This window comes from Tamandua tetradactyla, chromosome 3, assembly GCF_023851605.1.
Source record: "Tamandua tetradactyla isolate mTamTet1 chromosome 3, mTamTet1.pri, whole genome shotgun sequence".
NCBI lineage: Eukaryota > Metazoa > Chordata > Mammalia > Pilosa > Myrmecophagidae > Tamandua > Tamandua tetradactyla.
The window spans coordinates 19647996-19672031 of record NC_135329.1 but is presented as its reverse complement, the minus strand read 5'-3'; the positions used below and the strand labels follow the sequence as shown (position 1 = coordinate 19672031).

Here is a 24036-nt window from a genome sequence, read left to right as displayed (position 1 = left end):
AGAAAGACAAAATAACGTCATTTTGACAAGATGGATGAATCTTCAAGACATTATGCTGAGTGAAATAAGCCAGACACAAAAGGATAGATTTTGCATGATTCAACTTTTATGACCATGGTAAAGGTAAAATGAGAGGCTTAAAATACAGAATATAGGGACCTAAAGATAGACGGAAAATAGAGAGATGGGTGAAAGGTTAGCTAGTGAGATGAACTCACATGTAAGGGAATAGATAGAAGTGAAGGCAGTTATTTAGTGGATCAATAAGTAATATTACCACATTGAAAGTGAACATGATTAGAAGGGGTCACATCAATTAATACTACAAATATAAATTAAGTTCTTGCATAAACTACTACAAAGGTAGGAATTTTGTACAAGGAGTGTATAAGTTCTGCTATCGCATGCTATGAGCTATGTTTAACAGGAAAACATCAACAATACCACAGCAAAAACAGGGGTAAATAAAGGGGGGAGGGACAAGAGTTAAGAGGAGGTTTAGATTTTCTATTTGATGAGGGCATGTTCATTGGTTATTTTTCTCTTGGGAACAATGAAACTATCTAAAATTGAGAGCGTTGATGGACTGTTGACTTTGGACATTATACATAATGCCCAATGAATGGAGATGCCTGAAGGATACACCAACTGAGAAGTAGATTGGCGAACAATGCTGTACATATATGATCAAACATTGTGCTGGTATAAAAAAGGAACAAAGTTGAGAAGCATGTAGCATTGTGAATGAACCCGTGGGACATTTGGTGAGACAAAATAAGTCAGACGCAAAAGAGCAATTATTGTATGGTCTCATTTAGAAAATAATTATAAAAGAAAAGAGGGGACTAGAGTGTAAGCTCATATCTCTGGATTTTGAGAGGTTGTTTTATATATGCATAACCAGGTATTTAGAGATAATAACAAAACCAACTATGTCAGGATTTAGATAATTCAGAATACAGGGATAAGGAAGACATTGCCTATATTTTAGAACCTCAACTACTCTTTGAGATCAAAGGAAGAAAGGTTAATTTTGTTCAGAACCTCAATTTTCTGTAGCTCATAATCAACTCAGCCTGTCTGGATAGATCATTTAAACAACCCAAACACAGGGAGCCCAGAATAAGAATGAGGGCCATTAATGTGTATAGCTTAATGTAATGCCTAGACACATCCCAGAGTATATTAAGCAGATAATCAAAAAGTACTGGCAAAGTCCCTTGAGCGACGGGAGAATAAATATATAGAACTATTAAACTTTACCACCAGGGAGCCCCCTGATACTGTGTCAAACATTCAGGACACCCAAATCCATAGGCCATGCCTTTGATCTTGAGGCTTACTCTTGTGATGCCTATGTATGTAGTAGAGAAGCTTAGCCTACCTATAGGTATGCCTAAGAGTTACTTCTGGAGGACCTCTGTTGCTGCTCAGATGTGACCCCAGTCTCCCTAAGCCCAACTCTGCAAGTGAAATCATTGCCCTCCCTGTTACGTGGGACATGACATCCAGGGGTGAAAGTCTCCCTGGTGACGTGCAAGATGACTCCAGGGATGAGTCAGGCCCTGGCACCACGGGATCAACAATGCCATCCTGACCAAAAGGGAGAAAAGAAGTGTAACAAATAAGGCATTAGTGGCTGAGAGAATTCAAATAGAGTCAAGAGGCTACTCTGGCAGTCACACTCTTACACAAGCATCAGTTAGACATTGCTACCTCCCATAACTTGACAAACTCCAAACAAACCAATTCCTGCCAAACCAAAAGAACACCTAGGGCAATATATAAGATTCTGCAAAGGTTCTATGCCCTAGGGTAACTTCCCAGAAACCAACAACCTCCAGGTGGGTCAGATAAGTCCTGAAACCTACAGGGCCCAGCCTCTCCAAAACATCAGCTAGTTCCATCTCCCTACCACCCCATGGTATTAACAATCCCTTCCAACATGAGAAAGTTAGAATGGGCATAGCCCAAATACCCATAAAGACTGGTAGAAAGATCAAAGGTGATGGTGGAGTTATACAGAGAAGGTAGGCTTTAACAAACAAGTATGATTGCTAAATCATTATACTGTTATTTCTTTTAGTCTTCAGTATCTTCAGTCAGCAGAAAGAAGTAAAAACCTAAAACTGTGGAACTATAACCCACGCCAAACTGAAATCTATTTACAACTAACTGTTGTGATGTGCTTTGAAATTTATTGCTTTTATATATATATATATATATATATATATATATATGTTATTTTTCACAAAAAAAGAAAAAAATCAACTGCTTTAACAGGTTGAGAACATGAGTCAGACAGACTTGGACTAAAGTCCTTACTCTGTTGTATATGTGACGTTGAGAAGGTGAGTTAACCTCTCTGAACATCAGTTTCCTCAAATGGAAAATGGGGATAATACTACCAACATATATGAGGGTTGTTGTGAGGATTAAATGAGATCATGCATGCAAAGCACTTACATAGTACCTGCCACACAGTGAATACTCAATAAATGTTAATTACTAGTATTACCATTATTAGACTAGTAGTCAGTCTTCTGTTGGATTTAAATACACCTGTCTCAAACTTCAAGGATGCTGCTTATAACTCTAGCATGCTAGACTCTGATAAACAGATTCAATTAATACTTTCTTAAATAAGAGATATGGTCATCTCCGAAGTTAAGGCTATAGTGTCTAAAATCACGGTGGAAATGTTCATAATCATTTATGCTGGTAGCTAAAAGCAACCACAAAAATTAAAGGAGTCATTGGATAAAACAATGGTAGATGTAGAAAAAGAAAACCTTATGAGAATTACTTAATAATTGAAATTTCAAATACCCGAGAATTCTCTGAAGTTAAGGACATGACCTGAACTTACTTACAACTGGCTACAAAACCCACATCCTATATTTCTGAATTTTACATCTTGGAAAGACTGTTTTGATGAATAATTATAACCATTAAGTTTCATAGAGGTAGGAAGGCAGTAATGCAGACAGAGAGAAAGTACTCAGGGATCAGTAGCATTTCATAATTTTTACCTTAAAAGGGGGAAAGGGTAGGGAACACTTACTAATATCCAGAGTTGTTTCTTCAGACTTGCCAAATAAAAACTCGTATTTGGCTTTGGCAACACTCTGGGAATGTGCTGAGGCATTGTTAACCCAAACAAACGTCTCTGCCTGCAAAATTAGAACAAAACAAAGATATTGTTAAAAATACATCACCATATACCTGATGGAATGCTATACAGCCATTAAAAATGAAAACTAAATCATAACATGAAAATATCAGAATACGAAGTTATCACTTCATGAATACCAGCAGGTAAAGAAAGATACATATTTTAACATCTAGAGTAGAATAAGGAAATGCATGAAAGTTTGGCTTGATTTGGTGGCAGGATTATGGTGAGTTTTTAAAATTAAATGTGTTAGCTTTGTGAAAGTAGAAAATGGTATTTTATTTTTAAACATCATCTTCCAAGTGATTATCATTCTCCTTAACCATAGCAAGAGTATTTCTAATGTGTAGGTTCTCTTAAAGTATGCCAACAGAGAAAAGGAGACTTTCCCCAAAAGAGAACACATCTTCATTTAGTCACTTATGCCATTCAGTCAAACGTGGCAAGGAAAATAATCGCCAGCCAACCCATTTATACCGATTGTCCAAACGCGAGCATGTGTCCTAGTGTCCTTTAGAATTCCTAAAGTCCCTTATTTGAAAGAAAAACTACAAAAAGACAGTGAAAGTGATTCTATATTTCTAAGACCTTCTTGCTGTCTCCTTTAAGTACCTGTCAAAAATCCTCTGACCTAGGACTAATTAAAAATAAGCAACAAGATGAAATTTCAAAACTCACAGAATTTCAACCTAGACAAGGCAAGGAGCCGCTCCATTGCCTCCTTCCACTGAACTCAAACATTAACCCGCATCGGGATTACCAACACGGTCTCCACCCTCTGATTAGAGACATTTTATTTTCTCGTGTCTGAGCAACAACAGACCATGTACTTTGGAGGAGAGGGGCATTAAGGGTTTTATCAGCAACCAGGCAACTACTTCAAAGTGGGAAATTTTATGACCTCTATTAAATGCTTTTGAACAAAAATGATTAGCAGTTATCAAAAGGTCCAATCACAACTCCATTACTCCATTTCAGACAAGCTTAGTGAGAAGATTCCTCTTTGTTCTTCAATTTCAGCCTCAATGAACTAGCCGGCATAGTTTTGAGACTGCAATTTCTTAAAAGAAATAAAAAATATATCACTATATACTGCTAAAAGGGATAATTAATCTAGAAGAAATAACAATCATAAATGTTTATGCTCTCAATCAGGTAGCTACAAAGCACAAGAGGCAAACACTGACAAAACTGAAGGAAGCATTTAATGTTTCAACAGTAAGAGTGGGAGACGTTAGTACACCACTCTCTTTTATGGACAGAACAACCAGAGGATCAATAAGGAAAAAGAGAATTTAAATAATGTGATAAATGAGCTAGACCTGATACATGTAGATCGTTATACCCAAAAACACCAGTATAGACATTCTTAAGGATAGACCATGTGCTGGAACACAAATCAGGCCTCTATAAATTCAGTAAGATTGAAATTATTCATAGCACTTTCTATGATCACAACAGAATCAAGTTGGAAATTAACAACCACCAAAGAACCAGAACTTTCGCAAATTATACAACACACTCTTAAAATATCAGTGGGTCAAAGAAGAAATTGTTAGAGGAATTGGTAACTATCTGGTGAGTAATGAAAATGAAAATACAACATACCAAAATTTATGGGATGTGGCAAAGGCAGTACTGAGAAGGAAATTTATTGCCCTAAATGCCTATATTAAAAAACAAGAATGACTAAAAACTGATCACCTGGGGGAATTAGAGAAAGAATAGCAAGTTAATCCCAAAGCAAATAGAAAATGAGAAATAACAAAGATTAAAGTAAAAATAAATGAACTGGAAGACAGAAAAACAACAGAAAGAATAAACAAAATAGAAAAATTGGTTTTTTGGGAAAATCACTAAAATTGATGGACCCCTAGCTAGACTGACAAAGAAAAAAAAAGAGGATGCAAATAAACAAAATAAGAAGTGAGAAGGGGTCATCACTATGGATCTTGAAGAAATTTTAAAAATCAAAAGAGGATATTATGAACAACTGTGTGCCAAAACTAAACAAACTAAACAACTTAGATAAAATGAAAAATTTCTAGAAACACACAAATTACCAACACTGGCTTGAGAAGAAACAGAAGATCTTTATAAACCAATTATAAGTGAAGAGATTCAATTAATATCAAAAATCTTCCTACATGGTGGTGATTGTAGCACATTACTGTGAGTGTAACATCACTAAATTATATAAGTGATTTTGATTAAAAGGGGAAATGTTAGGTCATATATATATTATAGGAATAAAACTTCAAAGATAAAACATAGGAATGTATAATACAGTGAACCCTATTACAGGTAATGGACTATAGGTAATAGTACAAGTATTAAAATGCCCTTTCATGAATCATAACAAATGTTTGACATTTATTTATAGGGTGGTATATGAGAATATACAACTAATGTAAACTATAATTCATAAATAATAGTACTATCTCAATATTCTTTCACCAATTTTAACAAAGGTGCCACACTGATGCAAAGTGTCAACAAGAAGGGGTATAAAGAGCACTGTGTTTTTACATAATTTTTTTGTAAACGTACAACTTCTCTAAATTAGAAAGGAAAAAAAATCTTCCTACAAGGAAAAGCCCAGGGCCAGATGGCTTCACAGGGGAATTTGATCAAACATTCCAAAAAGAACTAACTCCAATTCTGCGCAAACTCTTCAAAAATTTGAGGAAAAGGGAATACTACCTAACTCATTTTATGAAGCTAATATCACTCTAATACCAAAACCGGATAAAGATGCTACAAGAAAGGAAAACTACAGGCCAATTTCCCTAATGAGCATAGATGCAAAAACTCTCAACAAAACTCTAGCATATCGAACCAATGACACATTAAAGGAATTATATGCTTCATGACCAAATGGGGTTTATACGAGGAATGCAAGAATGGTTCAACATAAGAAAATCAATTAATTTAATCCAGCACATGCACAAATCAAAAGTGAAAAAAAATCATATGCTCATACTGACTGATGCTGAGAAAACAGACAGAATTCAGCATCCTTTTATGATAAAATCACTTTAAAAGGTAGGAATCAAAAGAAACTTCCTCAATATCATAAAGGACATATATGAAAACCCATAGCCAGAATCATTCTCAACAATAAGATATAGAAAGCATTCCCCCTGAGATCAGGAATGAGACAAGGATGCCCACTGCCACCATAATTGTTCAACATTGTATTAGACGTGCTAGCTGGAGTGATTAGGCAGGAGAAGGGAATAAAAGGCATCCAAATAGGAAAGGAAGAAGTAAAACTTTCATTATTTGCAGATGACATGATCCTATACTTGGAAAATCCTGAGAAATCCATGACAAAGCTACTTGAGCTAATATACAAATTCAGTAAAATGGTGGGACCCAAGACTAATGAACAAAAATAAGTAGTGTCTCTATATACAAGTAATGACCTAAATGAGGAGACAAGAAAAACATTCCATTCAAAATAACCACGAAGGCAACCAAGAATGCTTGCCTGCCATGACCGAGGACCCGGGTTCGATTCCCAGAGCCTGCCCATGTAAAAAAATAAAAAATAACCACGAAGGGTGGGCCATGGTGGTTCCGTGGCAGAGTTCTCACCTACCATGTTGGAGACCCGGGTTTGATTCCCGGTGCCTGCCCATGTTAAAAAAAAAAAAAGCCACTAAAAGAATCAGGTTCTAGGAATAAGCTTAACCAGGAATATAAAAGACCTGCACACAGAAAACCACAAAATATTGCTAAAAGAAATCAAAGAATATCTAAACAGATGGAAAGATATTCCATGCTCAATGACAGGAAGGTTGAATATCATTAAGATGTCAATTCTACCCAAATTAATACAGATTCAATACCACACAATTAAAATTCCAGCAACCGATTTTGGAGGTTTGAAAAAGCTAGTTAACAAATTCATTTGGAAGGGAAAGGAACATCTAATAGCTAAAGACACGCTAAAAAAGAAGAGTGAAGTAAGAGGATTAACACTTCCTGACTTTAAAGCTTACTATAAAGCCCCAATGGTCAAAACAGAATCGTACTGACACAAACATAGAAGTACTTACCAAGGAACCAAACTGAGAGCATGGAAATTGGCTATCAAATCTACAGTCAATCTGTAGACGAGACCCTCACAGCCACTTGGGGCAGAACAGTCTTTTCAATAAATGGGCTTGGGAGAACTGGTTATCAATAGCCAAAAGAATAAAAGAGGACCCATATCTTATACCTTGTACAAAAAATTAACTCAAAATGAATCAAAGACCTAAATATAAGAGCCAGTACCGTAAAACCCCTAGAATAAAAAAAGGGAAACATTCTCAAGACGTAGTAATAGGAGGCAGTGCCTTGAATTTTACACTCAAAACATAAGCAACGAAAGAAAAAACAGATAAATGGGAGCCCCTCAGAATCAAAAGTTTCTGTGCCTCAGGGCGGGCCACGGTGGCTCAGCAAGCAAGAATGCTTGCCTGCCATGCCAGAGGACCTGGGTTCGATTCCCGGTGCCTGCCCATGTAAAAAAAAAAAAGGTTTCTGTGCCTCAAAGGATTTTGTCAAAAAGGTGAAGAGGCAGCCAAATCAATGGCAGAAAATATTTGGAAACCATATATCAGATAAAGATTTGATATCCTGTGTACATAAAGAAATTATGCAACTCAATAACAAAAGAATAAACAACCCAATTATAAAATGGGCAAAAGATATGAATAGACATTTTTCTGAAGAGCAAATACACATGGCTAAAAAAACTCATGAAGAGCTGCTCATCTTCATTAGCTATAAGGGAAATGCAAAAGACAACAATGAGGCATCATCTCACACCTATAGGAATGGCTGCTATTAAACAAACAGGAAACTACAAATGTTGGAGAGGATGTGGAGAAATTGGAACACTTATTCACTGCTGGTGGGAGTGTAGAACCGTGCAGCCACTGTGGAAGACAGTTTGGCAGTTCCTCAGAAAACTAAATATTGAGTTGCCCTGTGACCCAGCAATACCAACGCTCAGTATATACCCAGAAGAGCTGAAAGCAGTGACACAAACAAACATTTGGACACCAATGTTCATAGTGGCACTATTCATAATTGCCCCCAAAAATGGCATAATCCAAGTGCACATCAACAGACAAGTGGCTAAACAACGTGGCATATACATAAGATGGAATATTATGCAGCAGTAAGATGAAAGGAGGTCTTGAAGCATGTGACAACATGGATGAACCTTGAGGACATAATGCTGACTGAAATAAGCAGACACAAAAGGATAGATACTATGTGATTTCAATATGAAAACTGAAGAGTTTTAAAATGTAGAATAAAAAATACAGAATATAGGGAACCTAGAGATAGAAGCTAGAAGAGGGGGAATGGTTACCTAATATGTACAGATTAGTTAATGAGATTGAACTTAAAAGTATGGTAATAGATAGAGGTAATAGTTCATTAGTGGGTTTATAAATAGTAATGTTACATTGAAGGTGAAAAAAATGCATGATATTGGTAGGAAAAAAACTCAAATAGTATAACTGAGTGTAAGGTTCTTCGCCTTCTTTTTCCCACACTCTCATTTCCTCTTCTTTGTTTATTGTGTCTTGTGTATTATTCAGGAATTGTCTTTGTACAGACAATATATATCTGTACCCTATTTTAGCATGATGTTCATTAAAAGAAAGCACTGAATTTAGATTATAGCCTACATTTTGTTCTGCAACTTGAATTTTTTACATGACAGCATATCTTGGATATATTTCCATTTGGGTCTCATTAAAAAAGAAATAAATAATCATGCAGGGTTTTGAAATCCTAAGAATTAAAAATAACGTTTGTAAAGAATTCATCAGTGTTTGATTCAATGATGATATATTCCTAAGGGTTCATTTTAATAGCCTCAAAGTAACTTTATTAATTAATAAATAAAGTAGCAAATATATATAATCATTAAGCCATTAAGAAATACATCTAATCTAATATCCAATTAAGGAATTAAAGAACAAAAATAAAAGAGCTCTATGGGTGGTGCAATGGTGGCTTGTAGCAACAATTCTCACCTGCCGAGCTGGTGACCCGGATTCGAGTCCCGGAGCCTGTCCATGTCAAAAAATAAAAGGAGCGCTGTAATCACTTAACATTCATAATGTTAACGTTCATGACCTTTTTCTGAGAAAAGATACACTCATCTTGGCGTTTCGTGCTTGATAATCACAGTTTGCTCATTATCTTTTTCCCCAAGAGAGAGGAATTAGTAACTTCTTTGTGTTTGGGGAGCTTCAGGCTGGTAAAAGAAGCAACTGGCCAATGGGCCCCTACTCTAGGTTCCCTAACTTAAGGACAGTGGTTATAGAAGGCTCTCTGAGGAACTGATACTTAGGGAGGAGTGTCTTACACAGATAAGTTCTTAGGAGGAGTATGAGCAGCTGTGAAAGGACAGGGCACATCCATCTAAGCAGAGAGAGGGCCATATGCAATGGCCTTAAGATATAAAAGGACTAGTCTACTGAAATAACCAAGAGGAGGCCAGTGTGCACAGAATGGCAGGTGTATGGGCAAGTGCAGAGTCTGACAGGGAGAACAGCATGGCAAGAAGGAAGGCGGGAGGAGGAAGAGGCCAAATATACAGGGGTGGGTAGATCAAGGAAAACAGGTAGCATTTTAATTAAGTATGATGGGAAGCCACTGAAGGGATTTAAACAATGCACTGATTCATTTACATTTTTTAAAAGTCATTCATGAACACATTTAAAAGATTATATGGTTGTTATATGGAAAACAGACAGTAGCAAAACAAGAAGCAGCAATTAGAAGTACGAGAGAGAGAGTAAGAAGCTTGGAGAAGGGTGACTGCAGTGGCAATGGCAATAGACAGAAGCAGATGAATTTCAAATACAACTGTGTTTTCTAGAGACAATCTGCATAACTTTCTGATAAAGTGGAATTAAGGAATAGGGAATGGGAGAAATCAAAGGTAATTATAATGATAACAATTACTAATAAGTTGATTCCATGCAGTGTTCTAAATGCAGGATAGAACATACCATTTAGTGCTCACAACAATCCTATAAGGAGATGCTACTATTATCCCCATCTCACAGACAGAGAAAAAGAGACAACAAGCTGTTGAGTAGTTTGCTCAAGGTTATATAGCCAGTAATTGTAGATGGTGGATTCAAATCCATGGAGCCTGAATCCAGAATTCAGGATACTGACAATGACTCCCAGGAATTTAGTCTAAACAACTGGATGCATTTATTGAGAAGGGGGACACTAGAAAAGAAATATTATCAACAGCATGGATTTGGGCTTCCAGGTGGCCTCCCAACATACCAATAAGCTGAAATGAAATTTTGAATTTGGAATCCATTACTACAGTGTTAGAAAACAAGAAAGGATGCCATCGATGAAATCAAAGCTTTAAAAAATTCCAGGAAGATAATTTGTTGATGTTCAAGTCTCAACTTAAAGCCCGAACTGTTCTCTAAAGAAAGATTACTCTCTTGAGCAAAGAGTTCTTAACCTGAGGTTCATGAGGACTATCAATAGAATTCTGGAAGTCTGTCAAGTTGGATGGGGGGTGGGGGGGTGGAATTATGTATTTATTTCATCTACCATAAGTTGAAAGTCAGCATTTTTTCAAATATTAATGTAGGCAACTAACCACCCTATTATTAGCTGTAAACCATAACTTGGTCACCAATAAAAATCAGTTATTTTCACATCATACAAGTTACTACAGACATCTTGAACTATCATTTATACTCACCACTACTTTGACATGACAGTCATTACTAGACCCACCACTAAATCTTACTATAATATTTTTAAAACCACAAATATTACTGTTTCACAAATTTGTTTAATATTTTGATAAACAATATAATTGAATTTTTTTGTAACCCTGTGTATATTCTTATTTGCATTTAAAAAACATTACCCTGACAAGAGGTCCATAGAGCTTTACCAGCCTGTCAAAAGGGGTCACAGCACAAAAAATGATTAAGAGATGCAGCTGAAAAGTATTTTTCAAACTGCCACTCTGAGCCATTGGTGACCTGATTAATCAGTTTAATGGGCCGTGACCAAATTTTATATACATAAGTTTATAAAAACACATGTATATCTAACAGAATAAAACTGAATATATCAGAGTACACAGCACATAAGAAGGTTAGCATTGTTTCATAAAACTTCCAGGTCAATTCTGTGTGTGAGTGTGTGTGTGAGAATGAGAGAGAAATGTATTTTACATTGTGGGTCATGATCAAAAGTATTTGAAAAACAGTGCTCTAGAGTGGTTTTCAAACTTTAACATCATCAGAATCGCCTGGACATCAGAATCACCTGGACACAGCTTATTAAAACACTGTTGGTGCTTGTGTTGGTTTGAAATGATGTATGTACCCTGGAAAAGCCATGTTTTAATCAAAATCCCATTTCGTAAAGGCAGAATAATCCCTATTGAATAGTGTATGTTTGAATCTATAATTAGATCATCTCCCTGGAGATGTAACCCAATCAAGAGTGGTTGTTAAGCTGAATTAGGTGACGACATGTCTCCACCCATTTGGGTGGGTCTTGATAAGTTTCTGGAGTCCTATAAAAGAGGAAACATTTTGGAGAATGAGGTGATTCAGAGAAAGCAGAGCAGAATGATGTAGTCACAAGAAGCAGAGTCCAGTTGATCTTTGGAGATGAAGAAGGAAAATGCCTCCCAGGGAGCTGTATGAAACAGGAAGCCAGGAGAAGAAGCTAGCAGATGATGCCGTGTTCGCCATGTGCCGTTCCAGATGAGAGAGAAACTCTGACTGTGTTCACCATGTGCCCTTTCACTCGAGAGAGAAAAACCCTGAACTTCATCAGCCTTCTTGAACCAAGGTATCATTCCCTGGATGCCTTTGATTGGACATTTCTACAGACTTGTTTTAATAGGGACATTTTCTCAGCCTTAGAACCGTAAACTAGCAACTCATTAAATTCCCCTTTTTAAAAGCCATTTCATTTCCAGTATATTGTATTCTGGCAGCTAGCAACTAGAACAGTGCTCTTCCCTAATAGACCTTCTCACCCCTCAGACTTTCTGATTCAGTGGGATGCAGAAAATTTGTATTCTCTAACAATTTTCCAAGGGATCCTGATGCTGTGGGTTCAGGAACCACATTTTACAAACCACAGCTCTAGACCAATGTTTTTAATTCTTTAATGTATAAATGAACTATCTGGGGATCTTGTTAAAATAGAGATTCAGCAGATCTGGGATGCACACTGCAACTCTGTATTCCTAAAACAATTCTCAGTGTTGGTGATGCTGGTCGGCAAGCAGGGCAAGAAAGTGTTAGGTCTGGAAAGAGAAGCAGCGTTTGTGATCTGTTCAGACTCTAACAGTACAGAAACATGTTTTTAAAGAGCTGTCCAACCCAACAGTAGAATACACTACAGGACTTCACCCTAACAAAACACAACTGTAAGGGTGGACCCTAAAATTTGACATACATGCCTAAATCAGAGCATTGGCATCCCAGTGCCTTGCCAAATGAAGTAAAATTTATTCCTCCTTATATTAGTTATTCTGGAAGCAGCTATCCCCAGTGATAGATCCTCTTCCCACTCCAAAGATTATAACTCTTCATGTGTCTCTACAATAATTTTTGCAGGTCTTTGAAAAATTATATTTGCAACAATCAGTAAGATGGGAGACCCACCTCTTTTAGCACTATTTGTTCTTCATGTGTTACTAATAAAATCTATTATTTTGTTTTAGCATAGTCATCTTGGAAACAAAACTCTCAGTAAGAGACACAGGATATGAAGGGTAGTAAAGAGCAAATGGAAATAACAGTTGCAAGTGGATTGACTGCTGTGACTCAGACTGGAATCCCAGCTCTGACACTAATTCAGCTTTGGATTTCAGCTTCCCTACTGGTAAAAAGTGTATGCAGCATTGTTAAAAGTTATTTCTAAGGTCACTTCTAATTCTGAAGTTCAATGATTCTTTGTACTTCCAAACCACCTCACAGATATCATTAAGGGGAAATAACACAAATAGTTTCTTTGTGATAAAATTACAATGACATGATCACCAAAACATGCCCTGTATTTCAAGGTGCAAGCTGACCATTAATTGGACAGGACAAATACAATCTCAGCCTGACATTTCACATGGCTTTTAAATTCCACAAAGAATTTGTACTTACATTATCAGACTCATAACATGTTACTAATTAGAATTATCTATTTCAGACATTACTGATTCTAAATCATTCTTTTAACTGCTTAGCTACAGAAAATCAAGAGGACATGGCAGAAAATTTCAAGGAAATTTTAGTAGTACAGTAATTTTCAAAGTTGCTTTGGGAGGGGAAGCCTGGGACCAGAAGAGAGAGGGGAAGGGACAGGGTTGAGAGGACTTTGACGACAGCTTCCTCCTTCATTTCCTTGTGTCAATTTCAAATCTGATGACCAGCGTATTCTAAAGTGCTTTAGGCCAAAGAAACATAAAAGCTAATGAAAGGCTATAAAAATAACATCTCATAAATCACTTAAAGACAGCACTTGATTTCAACATTCACCCTTCACATCTGACCCCATCTGAGTCCATCTGCTGCCACCACCCAGCAGAAGTTAGTCTCCTGGAAACAGGGCACTGCACACACCAACTTATAAGCAGACAGGGACAGAAAGCTTAGCATTAATAATGCAAAGGGCAATGACTACTAAAGACTGAAAGGACCGAAAGCAAGAGCCAAGTTGTCTAGGATAACAGATAACTGAAATCCCTGCTGATCCTGTTGAAGAGGAAAAGGGGTATGTGGGTAAGTAAAGCTTTGCTCTAGCATGCAGAGGGGAAGAGGGTTTGAAGAGAAGGAAGATATGTAAGACTGGTAAAGGCACTGAATCATTCCATTTCAGCCAGAAAAAGCAAAGAATAATACTCTATCTAACACAGTAGTTCTCCAACTGTGTGCCTCAGAACCCTAAGATTCAAAGAAGGTGCCTGGGTGTAGAGATGGGGTTACTGGACAGATCAACTGTCTGAACAGGGATGGGGGGGCTCTCATCCCTCCAGTCCCATAGCTACTTTTCCAACCATAATGACTTCACTACTGTTTTATGTATTCAGGTTCTGTTTCAGATTTATTTAAAGAGGTGAAAATTCCAGTGCAAAAAATAAATAAAATACAGTTTGAAAAATCATGAAATCACTGTTGCTTATTTCTGAGTAAGAGGGCAAATTGAATATACACATCTACATTTGCTCTTTTCCACATCCCCACCAAAAGTACAGTAAAGAAAGTAAAGAGAGTTTAAAAAAAAAAGTCCACAAATAGAACAATAAAAGAAAAGATAACATTTTTAAAGGAAATGATCAACTATTAACTGGCACAGCAGAACCCAAGAAAACCTAGAGAAAGCAGAGAACGAGTGCAATTCAAACCAAACATTACTCAAAGGCAAAGGAATGGAGGCACCAGGTAAACTTTTTAGAAGTGTTGGGTGGGGGTTGGGGCAAGTGGCTAAAATAAGTAGGACTGGTTAAAAGGAATGATCCCAGATCCCTACCACCACCTCACTCCACTGGGCCCTTCCCCCACCCAGGAAAAAGAATGGAGTTTTTGTGTTTGTTTGTTTTTTGCAGTAGGGAGGAGGGAGATGAGATCGCAGGGAAGATGCTCAGTAAGAGCCTATGAATTTTTACCCTGACTGAATGCTTATTCTGTGCTAGCCCAGTATTAGGCTCCTTAAATGTACTTACTTAATGTGATTTAGGTCTGCCAAAAGGATGGAGTTCCAAAAGAGACATTCCAAAAGAGAATCAAAGGCTTGGGGGACACCAGGCCCCACTGAGGACAAGGAGACCATAGTGGAAATGTGGGTTAAGTCCATATGTGTATACTGGATGTTGAGATGCCAAGACCTCTACCCCAACTCAGCTCCCATAGACTTTACTTGGCACCATAGACTTTACCCTGAATACAGGAGATCCAAAGAGTCTTCTCTGAGGAATGCAACAAACCCAAGAACAAAGACTGAGATAATTAAGTCAGATGTCCACTAAATAAACAGCACAATCAAATCCTCCTACCACAAAGCTTAGAACTTCCAAAGGACTATTTAGAACCTATCACTACCGTCTGATCCATGGACCCCATTCAAATTTCACTCCTATCCCAATGTCCTTCATTACAAAAGGATACAGTTAAGAATAGTATGTTGCATGTGTCATTTTTCTTTAATCTCTTTCATCCTCAAACTGTCCTCCAATGTTTCCTTAACATTCATGACTATGACATTTTTTTGAAAATTACAGGCCAGTTATTTTGTAGACTGTTCCTCAATTTGGGTTTGTCTATATATTTCCATAGAATTAAATTCAGATTATGCCTCTTTGGTAGGAATATTGCAGAAGTACTGTTGTTCTGCTCTTTGTATCCTTTTAGCAGCAAACGATTTTAATTTGTCCCTTTTCTTGATCATGTTCACTTACTGATTAAGCTGATATCTGCCAGCCTTCTACATGGTCAACTTAAACTTTTCCCCATGTAATGAATTAGTATGCTGTGAAAAGTTACTTAGAAATTACAGAAATATCCTGTTCCTCAACAGATTTTCAATTTATAAATGTATTTATTTTTGTCAGCATGGGCTGACTTTCACATTTTATTCAACGGATTGTAGTCCACTACTTTATCTCATTGCTCAAACTGCACAGTTTTGGCTAGTCAAGCTAGTTTCTGTGTCTCTGCGGCATGACCCCAGTGTTCTTTGAGCACTTCTTTACTTTCTGGTACAAGGAAACGTTCCAGGCTTATTTCGTATTTCCAATGTGCCAACCCTGGAATCAGTCATTTCCTAAAAACTGCTAAACAAAACTTAAAAACCGGTTCCTTTAAGAGGCAAATGGTATTTAGAATCTAATATCTGGATATTAAATGTGTTCACTTTTATCGGGGTGTAGCTGCTCACAGGCCATCTCAGTGAACAACGCTAGGTGAGCAGGTTGGTAGATAGATAGACATACACAGATACACAGACTACAGCAGGCTGAATAATGCCCCTCCCCACCCCCCGCCCCACCCTGATGTTATTTCCTAGTTCCTGAAACCCGTGAATGACATCTTATATGGCAAAGACTTTGTAGGGTATGATTAAATTAAGACCTGGAATTGGGAAGATAACCTGAATAATTCAGGTGGGCCAAAAACGCATTCATATGTATCTTTAGAAAAGGGAGGTGGAAGATGAATTTAGACAGAAATAAAAGGAAGTTCAGTTAGTAAAAAGATACAAAGCCACTGGCTCTGAGAAGAGGGAAGAGGCCATGAACCAAGCAATATAAGAAATGCAGTTCTTGCCCTCTCCCTGTCTACGTGGGACATGACTCCCAGGGGTGTGGACCTTCCTGGCAACATGGGACAGAAATCCTAGCATGAGCTGAGACTCAGCATCAAGGGATTGAGAAAAACCCTAGAATGAGCTAAGATTCAGCATCAAGGGATTGAGAAAACCTCCTCCACCAAAAGGGGGAAGAGCAAAATGAGATAAAGTGTCAATGGCTGGGAGATTCCAAACAGAGTCGAGAGGTTGTCCTGGAGGTTATTCTTACGCATTAAATAGATATCATCTTGTTAGTCAAGATGTAACGGACAGGCTGGAGGGAACTGCCTGAAAATGTGCAGCTTTGTTCCAGTAGCCATGTTTCTTAATGATGATCGTATAATGACATAGCTTTCACAATGTGACTGTGATTGTGAAAACTTTGTGTCTGATGCTCCTTTTATTCACCTTATCAACAAACAAGCAAAACATATGGAATAAAAATAAATAATAGGGGGAACAAATGTTAAAAAAAACTTAGATTGAAATGCTAGTGATCAAAGAAAGGGAGGGGTTGGGGTATGGTATGTATGAATATTTTTCTGTTGTCCTTTTATTTCTTTTTCTGAATTGATGCAAATGTTCTAAGAAATGATCATGATGATGGAAAAAAAAAGAGAGAAAGAAATATAGTTCTAGATGCTGGAAAAGGCTAGGAAACTGATGACCCCATCTGGAGGGAGTATGGCCCTGCCAACACCTTGATTTTAGCCTGTAAGACACATTTCAGACTTCTGGCCTCCAGAACTTTAAGAGAATAAATTTCTGTTTTTTTAAACCACCAAGTTTCTGATCATTTGTTACTGTAGTCATCGGAAACTAAAATAGACCCAAAGAGAAATATATACACCAAAACACACTTTTGCATCTATATTTATTTCTACATCTATCTATAAAAAACCATGAAGTCACACCTATATTTTTTCCATAAGTTTGCTTTTACTGCTTTCAAATACAAATAAGTTGTTAATGAAATAATTCTAAGATTTAATATGTGTAACTTGGATACACTCTATCTATATTTTTCCTTGTTATTGTAGTTCACTGAAATAAACTTTGCTCTTTCATTATAATTAAGAAATTGCCATTGCTGAAAAACAACCCCCCAAAATAAACTATTCATTCCTTCAGTTTATCTAGCAATCTAGAGAGAGATTCAAATCTACCATGTGCATCATATCTCCCTGTTGAAAATATAATGAGAAATGCCTACATGCAAACAAGCAGAAAAACATTACAGGTGCTTGGGAAGGAAATGAAGGTCCACGTACTTTTCAATTCCCCTACAACCAGCTCCCACTCTTGTCAGGCTAACTGGATAGCTATCCCAAAAGCCAATGAAATCACCACGTAAAATCTGGACACTCAGCCCCTCAAGAATAGAGAAAGAATCAGGAAAAAAAAGGCATTATCAAAAGGCCAGATCTTTAACTTCAAAAGCAGAATCAAAACCAAAGGGCCAAGCAGGAAATGGACTCAAGGCTAAGAAGAAAGCAACAAAAAATAGGACTCAGCTTCTCACCTAGTCATTACCCAGCCCTGCTGCCAGCCTGTTTTTAATTGCCTGAGGACAAGAGCTGAATTCATGGTCTTTTTAAAAGCCCCTGGGGGTCCAGTCTCATTTTCCCACCAGCTGCTCTCTCAATTTTCTCCACGCATTTCCTGAAAGCACACTCTTCTGGGACATAGGCGTGGGGGGGGGGGGGGGGGGGGAGGGTCCTGCTGCTTCTCCATGCACAGAGTCAGGGAGACAGCCTACTGGGGGGCTGCCGGGGGTCCAGAGCAGAGCCAGAAAGTCACCGTATTGGTTCCAACAACGTGAATGCAATGCCAGAAGAAAGGATATGAAAACAAGCCTACAGCAGACCCTAAAACATCTCCTAACAACCCTCATCTTGGATCCATTTTAAAAACCTTTGACTAAATGGAAGATCATATTCCCTTTCTAGGAAAGATGCCTGCCCTGGGCAAATCTCTGGATTCACAATAGGGATTATTACAGACGGCGACAGCTGCTTTATTTTTCCCCAAAGTGTGATGTAGAAAAGAAAGTTAGGGGCTAGGAAACAAGGATGATAAACGTTCATTTGCAATAAAACTCCCAGAAAGCAAATGTGAGACAAAGGGATCAAGTTTTCCACCCACCTATTTTATTAAGACATCAGGTATCTAAACGGGTTGGAGAGCTTCAAAAGAAGATATTAAAAGAACACTAACAACCAAATATTATTAGTTCACAATATATCCTCTGCCTTTCCCACCATTTCACGATTCATGGTGACAAATGAGTGAGGCTGTAGCAGCAAGGGTATAAACCCAGAGATCTAAGTCTGCATTCTGCCTTTTTTTTCCCCTACCTACACCTACCTTTTGTCACCTTCCTCAGGCTCTGGACCCAGCTCCTGATAATGTTTAAACTTCATAATGAAACAAATAACACAAAGCTCTAAAATTTTAAAACAAAAGCAAAGACATTTTTAAGCCTTTGAATATGCCTCCTTCCTTACTGTACACACCACATTCTCAATGAGCAACTGAGTCTTCCACTTGCAGAGAGCACTTAAGAATTTAAGATAGCTACTACAAGGAACTTGAAAAATAAGCCCAACACAATCGGAATCCTTATGAGGAAACCAATTAGACTTCAATAAATAACATTCACAAATGCCCCTCTATGTACTCTTTAAAAAAAGAAGAGGGCCAGGTACTGAAAACAAGTACAAGTACTAGTAAAGCAGAGATACTTGCTCATAGTAGGTATTCAATACATATTTTTGTTGAATCCCTGTAAACTCAGCAATGCCAAAAACGCTTTCAAATCTTGGCAGAAATTCCACAAACAAGGTTCATAAATGAAAACTAAGCATCAAACTTATTCACTTAAACCTAAGCTTTGCAAAATTTGAAGGTATCTTTAGTTATGTCAAAGATGCCACTGATTTCTGAAACAAAATTACATCCACTTTAAAATTTTAAAAACATGTCATTTGGCACCTTGGCAAGAAGAGAAAAATAGGCACTAAATGCGAATCCAGGGTGGGACTCATGCCATGCACCATGTCTTCTCACCCTTACTTGCTACATCTACACCTCTTCTTGGTGGTGGCTATGTATTTTATTGAAACACGTAATACCCAGGACTGGACCTTACAAATAAGATGTGATGAAGGCTGTTTCTGATTAAGATAAGAAAATCAGAATAATTTTCTTCTCACCCAAGGAAGTATCTGAATGATCAAATAAATTAAACCAACACTCTTTTCTAGTTACACAGTATATATCATCTACTCAACTTGCACGTATGAAGAAGAAAGTATCTCTAGGAGGATACAAAGACTCCCTCATAAAATCCAGGTTGTAATTTAATCTAAAATACCACATGAACTATTAGGAATAATATAATCACAGGATTAATTCCTACCAGAAAATATGTTCCACCAATTTTACTAAAGCAAAATATCTCCAAGTCTTGCTCACCTTTTGAAAAATAGCAAATGACATTCATGAGTTTGGTGGCATAAAGAAAATGAGCAGAATGAGGTAGGTCACCCCGCTAGGAAGCATTTAGTCTGCCTGCAGGACATAAATTTTGACTAGTCTATACCAACTACCTCCTCCCTGGCTGTTAATAGATACTCATTAAGAAAAAATGTGTATGCGATGAGATAAGAGGATCTATAAAAGATACATCTGTAAGGAGACAACCAAGAGAACACGAGATTATAAAAATATATATGTAACAAAGAATTCTAAATCAGTCCCCTAAAATAATGCTAATTACCCACAGTCTTGATGAAATCATCTTTAATCAAATATTTAATTTGAAAAGGCAAATATACCATGTGAATGTTCAATGCCCCTGTTAATAACCAGTAAGTTCATTTCTTCAGAATGTCCTGTCAAAGCAGGGTACATGAATTGCCCAATTTTCCACTGATAAATTCTCAGGATTCCAGCTTCAGGAAAGCTCTGATGGGCAGCCAGTAGGTAAAAGACACTAGAAAGACTGACAAAGATAATAAATATCGATTTCAGATGGTCCCAGTTATTTACATTTAAATGCTGTTAGGATATTCATGCTACCCACAATACTAAAAAGTTCTCATTACACATTTTTAGCTTTTATAAAGACAGAAACTGTTTGTTAGTGAGCCAAAATGAGTAAGCGTCACAGAAATGAACTGCTTACATAAGCAAGTTGAAAGTAAATAATTCTTTCAGGACTGCAAGGTCACATGTGGTCAATATAACTCTTCAGAGACATCTAATTGTACCCTGGTGCCCTGACAGAGTTCAAAGCAGCCTCATCCACGGGAAGCAGGTGATTGAAAACTGTCTTGTTCTGATTCATCCTTGAGAAAAAGATAACAGAGGAGGAGGATTTCTGCAGGTTCAAACCTATGACTTGCAACAGAATTATAAGAAAATATATGGTACACTTATATTTTACCAAAGCAAAATATCCCCATGCACTGTATCCTAGATGCTCAAGGCTAACCCATGTACTGCTGAATGGCTCAGGTCCAAGAATCAGACCCCGGGAGTGGAGCTGGTTGAACTAACTCTCCTAGTTGATTCTTAGAAGTGCTAGAGTTTGAAAATTACTATTCTGGAGCTAGATAGGGTATAAAACTGAGCCCTCAAAAAAAGCACTAAGGAAGATAAAACAAAGGAAAAGAAAATACTAAGGAACAACAGAGAGCAATGAATAAATTCCTTCCTCACATGCAACCTCCACCATCCCTGCAACCCAAACTCAAACTACAAAATGCCTGGGAAAACGCACTGAGAAGTGATGATTTCTGGCATACTATGGGTATTTTACAACCAATGTTAAAATCGCTGGTAGTTTTTATCCCCGGCTGTTAAGTTTGTGCAGTGAGTGAGAGCAATGCTATTAGCCATGAAGTTGAAGTTGCCTTGGGACCCAAGCAATGCACAGAGTACCAAGCTGGGGAAACGTCCCCGGCTATATAAGGCAAGCCATCCTCACAAACACTGGATGCATAAGCTAAAGAACAGTGAGTGCCTGTAACTACCTTTGTTCTTGAATGCAGAACAGTGGAGAATAAATGACTCATCAAGAGGCCTGATCACTTTTAAAGTTTTACACTCTACTCCCCACCCACCCAAACACACACCCCCACACGCAGTCTTTGATCTCCAGAGCTTCTGAAGATTACAGGCTTGTTCTTCACGTCTTTAACTGGACCACACAGATAAAGTAACAAACTATATTTCTAGGTTTAGTTCAAATAACACTTACACTGCAGTAAATGTTACGAAGCGTTAAGAAGCTTGTTTGGGCTTGCTGGAAACCTAGAGACTGACTTGTTACTGTGGGAAAATGAAAGCAGACTTCAAAATAATTAAATTATAAATTTGGGGAGTTTGCATTTGAAACCTAGAGATTGCCTGTACATTTTATTTATATTTATAAAAATAAAAACTGGTTAATTTAGGGTGATAGCTTACATCAATTTATGAGCAAAGACTGTTGGTGTCAGTCTGATTATGAATCTCTAATTTTACTTTGAGCAGTTGAGGACAAATCATCTTCTGTGCAACAGAAAATTAACCAACTTCACTTTCTTCGAGCACATTAATCTAACAAATACCTTCAGAACTCAGAGAATACAATTTTTAAAAGTTTCAGGGTATCTAAAATATATATGTTTAGAAATACATGCAATTAAGTATGTATACTTTATTCCGGAGAGCCCTATGGGACCTATATTCACTCTTATAAATGGACAATTTTGAAATTTTAGTCATTTCCTAACTCTTATTATACTCCAGCTTATTAAGGAGAAGGGCTAACAGCAAGCAGTTACCACTGAAATTCAAGAATGACAACCACAAGCCTGACAGTGAAGACAAATGATAAAAAGACAACATAAACAAAGATAAAAGACAAACACAGACCGAGATAATATTTGCAACATATATTGAAATATCCAGGATACAACAAATTCCAACAGATCAATAAGAAAAATAAAAACCCAACAGAAAAATAGGCAGAAGAGAAAAACAATCTGAGAAACAGAAACACAAACGGTCAATACACATTAAGTAAGCCTCAAACTCACTAACAGCCCGTGAAATACTAATTAAAGCAAACATTATCATTTTTTTGCCCACCAGATTGGCAAAACCTTAAATTTGACAATAATTAAGTTTCAGAAAAGCTGGGAGGAAGCCAATTAATTACTAGTTGGAGAATATTATTAACAGCCTCTTTCACGAATTTGGCAGTATCTAACATGTGAAATTCAATATCTATAGCACAGTATGTTCACTTCTCTTCCCAACCCCACTCCCAACCACATAACAGTTATCTAAGACAGTACAGACAAGTACTCAAGGCAGCACGGTTTGTAATAGAAAAACAAACAAACAAACAAAAAATAAACTATTTGTCCATCGACATAGAAATGGATAAACTAGTCCAATATTTCTTAAAATGAGGTCAATTTACATATACTGACATGGATATATGCCAAGACATAATGGTAAATGGAAAAATATGTACAGTATGACACTTTTTAAGAAACACATACACACAAATATCTTCACTAAGGTACAAACTACAGGACTGATATTTAAGATATTAAATAACCAGTGACACAGGGCACTGAGTAATTTCAATGGACACTAGCCCAATCAGAATGTACACCAGCTGTATTAGCAATAGGCATACACATATTTAGAAGGAAAGACAAAGCATCCAGAAGGGAAAAAAAAAAAACTAAAAAATAACTGTGGAGTGGTGATAGGAAAGGACCAAGATTTGGGAGAGGTACAAAGGAGAATGTGACCTTATCAGTACTATTCCAAGTTTTTATGAAGAGAATGTACTCATATCTTAACTATGTAATTACATTTTTAATTTTTTAAGAACAAAAACTAAAAGAATAACTTTGAGAAAGTAAGTCAGTTGAGGCACTAATTGCTTTTACTTGCAAATTCAGCCCCATGCAGTACTTGAAGAAAGCCTGGCTAAGAGTCACCCCCAAGAGAGCCTCTTTTGTTGCTCAGATGTGGCCCCTCTCTCCAGCCAACACTACGAGCAGTCTCACCACCCTCCCCCTCTCTGCGTGGGACATGACTCCCAAGGGTGTGGACCTTCCTGGCAACGTGGGACAGAGATCCTGGAATGAGCTGAGACTCAGCTTCAAGGGACTGAGAAAAACCCTAGAATGAGCTGAGAATTAACATCAAGGGATTGAGAGAAACTTCTCAACCAAAAGGGGGAAGAGTAAAATGAGACAAAGTGTCAATGGCTGAGAGATTCCAAACAGAGTCAAGAGGTTATCCTGGAGGTTATTCTTATGCATTAAGTAGATATCACCTTGTTGTTCAAGATGTAGTGGAGAGGCTGGAGGGAATTGCCTGAAAATGTAGAGCTGTGTTCCAGTAGCCATGTTTCTTGATGATGATTGAACAATGATATAGCTCTCACAATGAGACTCTGTGAATGTGAAAACCTTATGTCT

At 37.4% G+C, this 24036-nt stretch overlaps 1 protein-coding gene across 6 annotated transcripts in view; it reads right to left on the bottom strand.

Moving 5' to 3' along the window:
- PSD3 (pleckstrin and Sec7 domain containing 3) overlaps positions 1–24036 on the bottom strand; it is a 661802-nt gene that overhangs the window by 348560 nt on the left and 289206 nt on the right. For all 6 annotated transcript variants that reach the window (XR_013172375.1, XM_077152669.1, XM_077152668.1 and 3 more), the window contains one exon: positions 3065–3173. Coding sequence is in view for 5 of the 6 variants with exons in the window: in XM_077152669.1 (XP_077008784.1) it covers positions 3065–3173 (109 nt within the window). In the remaining variant the exon portion in view is untranslated. The remainder of the gene's footprint in view (positions 1–3064; positions 3174–24036) is intronic.